The following is a 13,397-nucleotide window of genomic DNA, read 5'->3' as shown; positions in this document are numbered from 1 at the left end:
TTCATCCTTTTTATCTATAGGGTATATGGTCATTTTACTAGATATCTTAACATTTTTGATCTATTACTTACTTGTATGTTTCTTATTTTATACTATTGTGACTACAGGTGTATATTATAATTGAAGGGGAGGTTCTCTACCCCTCCACTTAGGTGTCATTGGTCCATGCTGTTTGCTTTTTGTGTTATATTGTGCTTCTTTGTCAGTATAGCATTATGACTCTTGAGAAAGGAACCGGTGCGGTTCCGAAACGCGTTGGGTCTTGTTAATAAATTTACATTTTATTCTTATCATTTTCTGACTTCAAGTTGGACCTGCGCCCCACAATCCGTGTGTTTTGGTGTTGGAGGTATTTTTTCTGTTTGTTCCTTTTATAAAGCTGATTGCCTCTGAAAAAGTTATCAAATAAGGTTTTGATATTAGGCTAAAGTGTCAAAGAGGCAGTGCTTAGTTTAGTTCTCAGGGATTAGCATTGCATGGTAGCAGCTTGGCCTCGCCTCCTTGACATTTTAGCTGAAAGTAAAACCGTTATTTGATAACTTTTACAAAGACTATAAGCTTTTAAAAAGGTAATTTGAATGTTATTGCATCCCATGTTATCTTTCATCCTATGTCTGCAGCCCATAGCATCACTATAAACTTTACTAACAGTGACTGAATGTATTACAGCACAAAGCAGCTGTCAGATATATACGTATACCAATCCGGCAAGGTCTTCTATGGCACCTGGAGTGCCACCCTGCACTCTAATGGGCCTGCTCTGGCAGCTGTACACTGCAGGAGTGTGCCCCGCCCACTGGCTCCAGCGCTACCCACTGGTGACATCCCAACCGGCCAGGGAGACAGTGTGAGCAGCAGCTGTGCTGCATAAGTGTTTCTTGAGTGTCAGGTATTCCTGCCAATCAGTACTGGGCTTATCATGTGTTTTTATGGAGAATCACATGCCCGGTCCAATCACTGGCCTCCTATATACTGTGTCAGTAATGTGAGAACAATGCTGGCTAGTCTAGTTTACTAGTTTGTCCAGTACTCCCTTTGATTATCTCCTGTGGCTTTATCTGACTATCCTGGTTTTCTGCCTGACCCGACCTTTTGGCTATGTAACCCGACTATCCTATTTGATTCTGATTTGGTACCTCTGTTGTGCTCTAATTGTGACCTCGGCTTGCTGACCCTTCTTTTAATTGTCTGTCTTTTCTACATTTCGTGTGCCATCTATCACCAAGTAGTCACCAAGTAGTCATAAAGTCATCTACGCCTAAAAAGGCATTTTTACCTTTTACTAAATGTCCTCCTGTTTCCACTTCGGGACCATAGCGCAAAATGACGTCCGTCTTTATAATGATGACCACAAATAATGATTGTTATTTGCGGCCATCATTATCAATAGACAACCGCCTTTTGATGTTAAATGACAGCCTATTCCCATAGTAGGAACATAGCCTAATAGTGTAAGATGAATATTGCTAAATATTTACCTACTACCTACAGTAGTAGCTACAGTAGTAATAGGTTCCACAGTACACAAAAAAGTGTTCAAAAGCGTACATGTTGGAGGTTAAAAATTTACATTAACATGAAAAAAATGTTTAACTTACACAAAAGAAAAAGTACGTATGCAATAAGGACAATGGCACACCAAGATCAAAAATAAATGTAAATATCTTTATTTAACAAACAATGAAATAAGCAAAAGAAACACTTTAGAGAATAAAAACACTTAAAAAACAGAACAAGGAACCATGATTGTAATCATGTTTACAGGACCAGACCAGTAGAGGAAAGAAATAAATTCCAGGTAAATGTCTCAATCCCTATCGAGTCCCACTATGCTAGTCCCTGTTAACCAAATAGTCCTAGTCTAGAGCATATAGCATGAATGGAGGTCTACAGATAAAGTGCCAGTGCAGTATCACATGTGAATAGTAAAGAATACAAAAAAATGGTAATATACAAACCCCTACCACACAGGTAACATATCCCCTAATACAAATAAATGCCAAAGTATTTAGCAATAAAGTGTAACCACAGGGACAGTGTGACATGGGTGGACAGCACTGGTACAGAAAAATATACAAAACCTAAATAAAAAAGAAAAAGCACGACTAGAAAACAAATGGACAAGGACAGAGGGAGAGAGGCAAGTAACCCATAACTATGGCCTAATAGTGTCCCACGCGTTTCGTCCTGCTCACAGGACCTTCTCAGGAATAAATGCAAGGAAGACAAGTGCTCCTTTAATACACATAAGTCAATTAACATATGAAAATGAATATACAGGAAATGGACTTATAGACCTATTGCTGACCGGAGGAGGACTGAATAACACATGCTGCACCAATATGGCCGATACGGCGTGTGGCTGCCTGCATTGCGCGTGTGCAAACGTTATTACATCAAAGATGCCACTAAGATAAACATCATGCGCATGCGCCTTCATATAGGTAACAAAAAATGGCCACCACGATATCGGCCAGACATTCACCGCATGCGCCGAGTCAGTATCCATGGGAGGAGAAGAGTAGTAGTAGCTCCCCTCATCACTGCGCAGGCGCTGAAAATGCGCATGGGCCCAACATCCAAGCCACCAATTCAAGTTGCAGCACAGCTAAAGCGCCAATGGTTTAAGGCAATGTAGTCAGTTAAAGAGTAATTATACTAATTATTCATGGTAACAATACCAAGATGACCACCCAGATTACATAAAAAATATTAATACACAATAATTAGTGATAGAGAGTACTAGATAATAAGTGATACAAAGTGCCAATGTGCAATTAAAAAAAAAAGTGATAATACCAAGAAAAGAAAACGTCTCTATTTTTTCTTTTCTTTCTCGTTTTCTTTTCTTGGTATTATCACTTTTCTCTTTTTAGATTTTCAGGTTCTAAATACTTCTTTGCCAAGATCATCATAAGCATAAAGAACTAGGATTCCCGACCCTTGGAGCCCTCCTCCCCATGCCGGTCCATTTATTTACTTCTTGAAGAATTACACACAAGATTAAAAAGGTACTCCAGCGGGGGGAAGAACTTTTTTGCTGGGACCGGGGAGGAGGTGGCCGAGGGAAAAGACGTTCACTCACCTTCCCGGTTCCAGCGGCGGGTCCAGCATCGCGGCTCTCAGGTGCCCGGCCGCTTCCGGGTGTCTGACGCGGGCCCGAGACAATACGTGAAACGGTTCCTGCCTCCTTCAAAGAGTGGCTGAGCGGACCTGAGACGTCACATCTCAAGCCCGCGTCAGACAACAGGAAGCGTCCGGGAACCGGGCAACGGAGCGCCGCGATGCAGGACCCGCCGCTGGAACCGGGGAGGTGAGTGGATGTCTTTTCCCTCGGCCACCTCCTCCCTGGTCCCAGCAAAAAAGTGCCCCCCCGCTGGAGTACCCCTTTAAGGACCAATCTAAAACAATTTGTATATCCAATTCATTTAAACCATAGTGCTATTTTAGCTCGTGTGATTAAGGATCGATTTGATTGCCTTGTCCTTTATGTGTGATTATTGTATATAAATATTGTAAATATTGTTAATTTTGTAAATATTAATATACATTTTTCCCAAGAGCTACTCCCTTCTGCATGTGTCCTTTGGCTTGACCAGTGTGCTGACCGGAGGAGACGTCGTTTATATGCAATTTATTCATTTATAATTTTTTTTCTTTATATTCATTACTACTGGTTTTACGTGATGTCCGCCACTATTATTACCAACTTTCTTTATTATTTGGGTCTTTATACATTATTAGTACAGAGCTTTAGTACCCTTTGCTACTTACCTAGTGTACACTATATTGAGTTATGCACATATTTTAATAGAAATTTTTGTGTGGCAATCAGCCATGCTCTTTTTTATATACATTCCCCTTGTTCACTTTTGTATTTCTTTAGTGAGATTTATTCGTTATTATTTGTTTTTAGTAGCTTATTTATTATTATGTGTTTGTACGTCAGGTCTGTTTTTCACATTTTTTTTAATTGCACATTGGCACTTTGTATCACTTATTATCTAGTACTCTCTATCACTAATTATTGTGTATTAATATTTTTTATGTAATCTGGGTGGTCATCTTGGTATTGTTACCATGAATAATTAGTATAATTACTCTTTAACTGACTACATTGCCTTAAACCATTGGTGGTTTAGCTGTGCTGCAACTTGAATTGGTGGCTTGGATGTTGGGCCCATGCGCATTGTGGATAGTAGAAGTCCCGGTGGCCATCCTTGATTTTCGGCGCCTGCGCAGTGATGATGGGAGCTACTACTACTCTTCTCCTCCCATGGATACTGACTCGGCGCACACGGCGAATGTCTGGCCGATATCGTGGTGGCCATTTTTTGTTATCCATATGACGGCGCATGCGCATGATGTTTATCTTAGTGACATCTTTGATGTAATAACGTTCGCACACGCGCAGTGCAGGCAGCCACACGCCGTATCGGCCATATTGGTGCAGCATGTGTTATTCAGTCCTCCTCCGGTCAGCAATAGGTCTATAAGTCCATTTCCTGTATATTCCTTTTCATATGTTAATTGACTTATGTGTATTAAAGGAGCACTTGTCTTCCTTGCATTTATTCCTGAGGAAGTCCTGTGAGCAGGACGGAACGCGTGGGACACTATTAGGCCATAGTTATGGGTTACTTGCCTCTCCCCCTCTGTCCTTGTCCATTTGTTTTCTAGTCGTGCTTTTTCTTTTTCATTCAGGTTTTGTATATTTTTCTGTACCAGTGCTGTCCACCCATGTCACACTGTCCCTGTGGTTACACTTTATTGCTAAATACTTTGGCATTTATTTGTATTAGGGGATATGTTACCTGTGTGGTAGGGGTTTGTATATTACCATTTTTTTGTATTCTTTACTATTCACATGTGATACTGCACTGGCACTTTATCTGTAGACCTCCATTCATGCTATATGCGCTAGACTAGGACTATTTGGTTAACAGGGACTAGCATAGTGTGACTCAATAGGGATTGAGACATTTACCTGGAATTTATTTCTTTCCTCTACTGGTCTGGTCCTGTAAACATGATTACAATCATGGTTCCTTGTTCTGTTTTTTAAGTGTTTTTATTCTCTCAAGTGTTTCTTTTGCTTATTTCATTGTTTTTTAAATAAAGATATTTACATTTATTTTTGATCTTGGTGTGCCATTGCCCTTGCCATTGCATACATACTTTTTCTCTGGTCCAGTGGTTTGCTCTGTATGTGGGCTTTGTGCATCCGACTTTCTATGCATTTATATATATTTTGATATCTAGAGCGGTGCATCTCCATTTTTTGTTTGCCTTTAACTTACACAAAGACATGGTTGACCATGATATATATATATATATATATATATATATATATATATATATATATATATACATATATATGTTATATATATATATATATATAGATAGATAGATAGATAGATAGATATCTAATAATATAATTACTTTTTTGCCATGCCATTATTTGGCTAAATGGATACTATTGTTGAATCTTGCAAAATATTTTTTTTCACCTTTCTTAAATGAGAGTTCCATTTGTACTTCCTCCTGTTTTTACGCACTTGGATTGATGTACACTGACCTTCATTTTATATGCTGGTCTTATGTAAAAGCTTGCACCATGTCAGCTTTGCTGTACCTATTAAGAGACACATGTCTCTAAATAAATCTTTTGCATCTGCGGCTCAGAGCTTGTGTAGGTTTTTGCTAAAAGTTACACCTGTTAACAGTCAAAAAGTATAATGAATTAAGCCTAGGAGGCCATGTTCCTTTGTGCAAAGCTGCACACACTTTACATTAAGCCCCAGCCACTTGTTGAATGCAGCCCCCATAGCCTCCATGTATTTGCCCTAATTGTCTATTTCTATGACCTGTATATGTCATTCTTTCAATTACAAAGCTTTTGGCAGTTAATTATTACATGTTAGCATCCTTAGTACAAATCTGTCATTTGCTAAGGGGCTCCTACTGTACAGTTCTGTATGTTCTGTAGTTCTGTAAGCTGGCAATAAAAAACCACAGGTGCATTCCAATGCCTGTTTATGCTTTTCTTGTTCATTTATGCTTAAAATTGTATGTTTATTCCATTATTATACCAAGAAATTTCTGGTATACTTTCTGACATTCAACACAAAATAAAATCATCTCCACTTTTCTTCAACTACCATAGTCATAAAGTGAAAGCCGGAAATGTATATACTAACATAAAATGTATTAACGTAGAATGTATGAATGTTAAAAAAGAAAAAAATCTTACCTCTTTTATTATTCTTATTTACAGGTCTTGATTTGCTTGAAGAGCAGGGACAATACCCTTCACACTTCACAGATATTTGTTTGCTCAAAATGCAAGCTTGGTATTCTAATTTACACTGAAATAAACAGGAAACACATATTCTACATGTTACTGTGGATCACCCCATAGCAGTTTACAATGTATTTGAGTATACAATAATTTATAGTTAACAGATATGTTAACCTATAATATACATTATAGAGCTATGTTCACACTGCGTATGAGTCCGGCCGCATTTCGTACACCGCCGTACATGTGCGGCTGAAACTACGGGCGTGGGAAAAATAGAAATGCGTCCGGATGCGTACGAACCGCGAATATATGCCCGTAGTACAGTTATGCTTCCCTAGCTTGTTTCGAAGCAATCTGAAACTGGTCATTTACTTGAAAATCTTTGCCTAGCCCCGTAAACCACACAGAACCTTTTGGATCGAAAAATGAAGTTCAATTTGGCTGAAATAATTACTCCGTACGGGACCGCATGGAGATCCACAGCCAGGAGTTTCAACATTTCCGTCCTCAAACAATGTTCTTGTTCATTTTTCACGGCGCCGTATACAATCCGGCCGTAAGCTCATGCGTAGTGTGCATTTTGCGGGTGTATATCGTATACTTTCAAGCGAACGCATCAACCTCAAAACTACGTGCGTATATTCGTGGTTCGCACTACAGCCGGAAACACACGCAGTGTGAACATAGCCAAGAGCTATTTTCACACAACAGACTAAAAAAACACCTTCCACTTGGCATCAGGTTCATCGGGCACAGGTCCAAGGTCTAATGGGCAAGGTGCAGATACTGTAAAAATGATGTACTAGACCCAACACGTTTTTTAAAACCGGACTGGTTTCTTTCCCAAGAGCCATACAACAGATATCAAATATACAGAACATATAAACTAGAATACGTATGATGTCAGAACTTTGGTCGGGGTCGAAAACTCAAGAGGATAATTAACCCATAGTGTTCCTGTGGCTAGCAGCGTTTGATCTAAAAAATTATTTCAACAGTATCTAACCTGTGCAGTATCTTGGACCTGCACCCAGTACACCCGATGCCAAGTAGAAGGAGGTTTTTTAGTCCATTGTGATTATTGGGAGTGGCTGCGGTCTGCTACATGCTTTACTGAGAGTTGTTCCACCCCAGGTGACAGTTTTTTTTGCTATTCATCTCTCACTTGTTTACTAATGATCTACACAATGGAGCGCTGTCTTTTCTTTCATATCATGTTCACACTTTTTTTTTTGGCCATATTTTCTTTGTCTTTTTTGATGGCCGTCATTTTAAGATAAAATATGAACGTATTATGCATATTAAGGCCATGTTTACATTTAGTATAACACCAGCCATTCTGTGACACGGCCGGATCATAGAACGGTCGGTGTTACTGAAGATCATCCCAGTACTGCAGTAGCGCCCGTATGATCTTCATTTCCTCTGAATTCGGAAACGGACGCATCCGTGCGCGCCCCCATCCCAATTCGCCGCTGCACACAATAGAGCGTGCAAAATTAATGGAGCGCAGAAATCTGACATGCCAGTTTTTTTGCGCCGCCCCTAGTGATCCCAGCTGGAGTGTAAAGGTTGTGTATTAATCACGGCCGTTGCTGCACATTGGCAACAAAGGCCATGATTAATACACAACTTACATTGTGTGAACATAGCCAGGGCCGGACTGGGACTTGAAATCAGCCCTGGCACTCAAACCTCAGCAGCCCACATACCATATCATCCCCAATATATTATAGACAGCAGTGTATACATGCTGTAGCGAATTCTGCTTTCATTCTGCTTTAATTTGCCATGTTCCTAACTACTTACTTAAATATGTGAACCCCATCATCAACGCATAAAAATAAAGATAAAACATAATCTACTGTGGGTTAGATGTGGAATATTTATGTATTTTAGCAGCATCAAATCTGCAATAGATTATGTATGTACATGCCATTAAAGGGAATCTGTGAGGTCCATACCAAGTACAGAGCTGTAGAAAGGTGGGGGGGAGATACAGTATAAGTGACAGGACCTTTAGCCAGTGTAAACTTTTATAATTCTCTATTTCATTACTAGCAAAAGTGTCACAGAGGCGGAGCAGAGCCACAGCTGCAGCTCTGACTGACATACATGGCCGGGCTGCGGCTGTCACTGTGACACTTCAGCTGGTAATGAAAAGAATGATTATAAATAGAGTGATTATAGTGCAATTACATCCACCTACTCACAGGAGGCGTCTTCTCTGCATGGATTGCAAGTAATGCTTTTGCTGAAGTTGGTCGATTTTTCTTGCTCGACCATCATGAAGACTTCTCCGGCCACGACTCCTCGCTGTAGCATCTACCAGACAAACATTTTAGGTTCCTCACTCCAGCATCATCCACATCTATATACAAACTCCCCAAGAGTATTGCTTTACATAGTAACCTTGCTCCCTCTGTGCCCCCATATAAGCAGTTAGGCCCAGTATGTGCCTCCAAATAGTAGTCCCCACTTTGTAACATCCCCATATAAAATTACCCACCCACACTTTGTAATATCCCCATATAAAATAGCCCCCGTTTGTAGCATCCCCCAAAAGAATAGGTCCCTCTTATGTAATATTCCCATATAGAATAGTTCCTCCCCTTGTAACATCACCATATAGAATAGTTCCCCCCTTTGTAATAGCCTCATATAAAATAGCTCCCCCCACTTTGTAATATGCCCATGTAGAAAAGCCAGCACCCCCATCGAGAATAGCCTGCCCCCATAAAGAATAGCCTGCCCCACCATATAGAATAGCCCGCCCCACCATATAGAATAGCCCGCCCCACCATATAGAATTGCCCGCCCCCATAGAGAATAACCTGCCCCCCATAGAGAATAGCCTGCACCCCCCATAGAGAATAGCCTGCCCCCATTGAGAATAGCCTGCCCCCCATAGAGAATAGCCTGTCCCCCATAGAGAATAGCCTGCCCCACATAGAGAATAGCCTGCCCCACATAGAGAATAGTCTGCCCCCCATAGAGAATAGCCGCCCCTCCATAGAGAATAGCCGCTCCTCCATAGAGAATAGCCGCCCCCATAAAAAATAGCCTGCCCCCCCATAGAGAATAGCCTGCCCCCCATAGAGAATAGCCGCCCCCATAAAGAATAGCCTGCCCCACCATAGAGAATAGCCTGCCCCCATAAAGAATAGCCTGCCCCACCATATAGAATAGCCCTCCCCACCATATAGAATAGCCTGCCCCCCCAGAGAGAATAGCCTGCCCCCCCATAGAAAATAGCCTGCCCCCATAGAGAATAGCCTGCACCCCCCATAGAGAATAGCCTGCACCCCCCCCATAGAGAATAGCCTGCTCCCACCACCCCCACCCCCATAGAGAATAGCCTGCCCCCATAGAGAATAGCCTGCCCCCCATAGAGAATAGCCTGCCCCACCATATAGAATAGCCCGCCCTACCATATAGAATAGCCCGTCCCCCATGGAGAATAACCTGCCCCCCCATGGAGAATAGCCTGCCCCCCATAGAGTATAGCCTGCACCCCCCCATAGAGAATAGCCTGCCCCCCATAGAGTATAGCCTGCCCCCACCATAGAGAATAGCTGCCCCCCATAGAGAATAGCCACCCCCGCATAGAGAATAGCCGCCCCCCATAGAGAATAGCCGCCCCCCATAGAGAATAGCCTGCCCCCCATAGAGAATAGCCTGCCCCACCATATAGAATAGCCCGCCCCACCATATAGAATAGCCTGCCCCCCATGGAGAATAGCCTTCCCCCCCATCGAGAATAGCCTGCCCCCTATAGAGTATAGCCTGCACCCCCCATAGAGAATAGCCTGCCCCCTATAGAGAATAGCCTGCCCCCCATAGAGAATGGCCTGCCCCCACCATAGAGAATAGCCTGCCCCCCATAGAGAATAGCCTGCCCCTCATAGAGAATAGCCTGCCCCCACCATAGAGAATAGCCTGCACCCCCCCATAGAGAATAGCCTGCACCCCCCCCATAGAGAATAGCCTGCTCCCACCACCCCCACCCCCATAGAGAATAGCCTGCCCCCATAGAAAATAGCCTGCCCCCCATAGAGAATAGCCTGCCCCACCATATAGAATAGCCCGCCCCACCATATAGAATAGCCCGTCCCCCATGGAGAATAACCTGCCCCCCCATGGAGAATAGCCTGCCCCCCCATAGAGTATAGCCTGCACCCCCCCATAGAGAATAGCCTGCCCCCCATAGAGAATAGCCTGCCCCCACCATAGAGAATAGCTGCCCCCCATAGAGAATAGCCACCCCCTCATAGAGAATAGCCGCCCCCCATAGAGAATAGCCTGCCCCCCATAGAGAATAGCCTGCCCCCCATAGAGAATAGCCTACCCCACCATATAGAATAGCCCGCCCCACCATATAGAATAGCCTGCCCCCCATGGAGAATAGCCTTCCCCCCCATCGAGAATAGCCTGCCCCCTATAGAGTATAGCCTGCACCCCCCATAGAGAATAGCCTGCCCCCTATAGAGAATAGCCTGCCCCCCATAGAGAATGGCCTGTCCCCACCATAGAGAATAGCCTGCCCCCCATAGAGAATAGCCTGCCCCTCATAGAGAATAGCCTGCCCCCACCATAGAGAATAGCCTGCACCCCCATAGAGAATAGCCACCCCCCATAGAGAATAGCCGCCCCCCATAGAGAATAGCCACCCCCCTATAGAGAATAGCCTGCCCCCTCATAGAGAATAGCCTGCACCCCCCCCATAGAGAATAGCCTGCACCTCCCATAGAGAATAGCCTGCACCCCCCATAGAGAATAGCCTGCCCCCCATAGAGAATAGCCTGCACCCCCCATAGAGAATAGCCTGCCCCCTATAGAGAATAGCCACCCCCCATAGAGAATAGCCTGCACCCCCCCATAGAGAATAGCCTGCCCCATAGAGAATAGCCTGCACCCCCATAGAGAATAGCCTGCACCCCCCCATAAAGAATAGCCACCCCCCCATAGAGAATAGCCTGCAACCCCCCCCCCCTACACACCCCCATAGAGAATAGCCGGCACCCCCTTTGTTATATCCCCATGTAGAACAGACAGCCCCTGCAGTGCAGCCCCCCAGTGGGAAAAAAACAAGCATGTTCACCTGCCACATCGCTCCGAGTCCCAAGCAGCAGCGTCTTCTTCCTGCTGTCCTGACTCCCCACGGCGTCTTCTGCTCAGCCCCCCAGGATCCTCTGCGGCACGTCCCGGAAGTGACGTCAGCCGTCAGGGATGGGCTGTAGCAGACGTGCCTGCGCGCGGCACGTCTGCTACTCACAAGTGAATTTTAAAGGGGCAGAGCGGCCCCTAAGTGTGCGCGCGGGTGTGCAGGGGGAAGGGGGCCATCCGAAACCTGGCACAGCGGGTCAGTGAACAGTGCGGCCAGCGGCCGCGCTGTTTACGACCACTGCAGTGGGCCGCCGGTCCAAGTATTCAGCGGGACCGGCGGCCCACGGATTGGTAATTGTGGCAGCCCAGTGGGCATTTGCCCGGTCCGCCAGATTACCAATCCGGGCCTGAACATAGCCTTAGACTGAAATTTGCCTAACAGGACATATTTTCGCTTTAAAATAAATATTGTCTGAAGAGATGGATGGCATAGAGCAAAGAAAAGATGGTGTATACACAATACCTAACACCTTTTCTTGTGCCAGCTTGGAAAGAATGCTGTATTTTCCTATGTAATATTTTGTGGGTGCATAGAAGATACCAAAAAATTGAGCAGCTTCAGTTGTCTCTATTGAGAAATACTGTAAATTAATTCAATCATTAAGTCACAGTTCATAGTAGTCAGTCCATTATACAGCAACAAAAAAAATGTAACCTGAAGTCTTAAAGTGACTCTGTACCCACAATCTCCCCCCCCCCCCCCCCCAAACCGCTTGTACCTTCAGATAGCTGCTTTTAATCCAAGATCTGTCCTGGGGTCCATGCGGCGGCAGATGCAGTTATTGTCCTAAAAAACTACTTTTAAACTTGCAGCCCTGTGTCATATTGGCGTGACCTAGAGTAGTCATGCCCTGGAATGGCATTACCTCTCCGTCGCTCCTCCCCACTCTCTTCATCATTAGCAATTCCCCTAGAACAATTTCTGCTATTCATTACCTGTGTGAACACTGCGTGTAAAAATAATATTACACCCCGTGTAATAGGGGCTCAAGACTCAGCTCTGACAGTGGCTTATATTTTCAAGAACAAAAAGGCCAGTTAGTTGAAATCCCACATACCTGATCTTTCTGTCCCCTAACATCATCTGTTGGAGGAAAGTCAGGAGGTCAGTTCTGCCAAATTTTTAAAAAAAGTGTATAGGGACCTTTAGTAACAGTAGCCAGGTTAGATTTAAAGAAGGCTCCCTTGACCCTGAGTGATAGGGATAAATAGGTAGTAAAGCTGTCCTGGTACTGACAGTAGTGAGAGTAACAAAACATTCAGGGAGGATGCTCCAAACATATGGAGAGCTAAAAACAGATCCTCTGTGGATGTAGGTTGGCTCAAATCAGAGCCCTAATTTCAATTTTATTCAGTCTGTCTATATCGTGGTAAATACTTGTAATGAAAGTATTTTAGGAGTGATAACTTTATTGGCCAACAAAAAATTGTGAACTTGTCTGACGAAGGGATCCTATGAATCCCGAAAGCTCACAGCTCTAACAATTTGTTGTTGGCCAATAAAGGTATCAAACCTAAAATACTTTGATTACAAGTATTAACCACAACTCAGTAATATTGCAGACTCAGTAATATTGCTATCAGGGCTTTGTGGGGGCCCTTTCATGACTTCTAGGACTACATGTTCATTTCTATATTGAAGCTATATCTTATTTATATTGGCTGTTTGTTTGGGGTCATTGTGGAAGAATAAACATTTAGAGCTAATCAGGCGCCTCCCTGATGGGAAGCATCTTACTTTGCAGCATTCCCCCCCTCCCCCCCCATGTCTGCCTAAAACTTATGCACAGAGCTGTCCAGAGCAAACCAATCCATGTAGGGCATACAGCAGCTGCTAAGTATTGGAAGGCTGATTTTGAAAACAATTTTTTTCCTTCAAAATACTCCTTGAAATATAATATCCATCTGTTTTTACTTTTTAGCTAGA

At 43.5% G+C, this 13,397-nt stretch overlaps 1 protein-coding gene across 2 annotated transcripts in view; it reads right to left on the bottom strand.

Moving 5' to 3' along the window:
* The window catches only part of SPOCK3 (SPARC (osteonectin), cwcv and kazal like domains proteoglycan 3), a 246,012-nt gene that overhangs the window by 35,093 nt on the left and 197,522 nt on the right, over nucleotides 1-13,397 (bottom strand). For both annotated transcript variants that reach the window (XM_069976606.1, XM_069976607.1), the window contains exon 6: nucleotides 6,254-6,368. In XM_069976606.1, the coding sequence (XP_069832707.1) occupies nucleotides 6,254-6,368 (115 nt within the window). The remainder of the gene's footprint in view (nucleotides 1-6,253; nucleotides 6,369-13,397) is intronic.

The sequence above is a fragment of the Dendropsophus ebraccatus genome, chromosome 7 (assembly GCF_027789765.1).
Source record: "Dendropsophus ebraccatus isolate aDenEbr1 chromosome 7, aDenEbr1.pat, whole genome shotgun sequence".
Taxonomy (NCBI): domain Eukaryota; kingdom Metazoa; phylum Chordata; class Amphibia; order Anura; family Hylidae; genus Dendropsophus; species Dendropsophus ebraccatus.
Note: the sequence above shows the minus strand (reverse complement) of the source record. Positions and strands in the feature narration are given on the sequence as shown.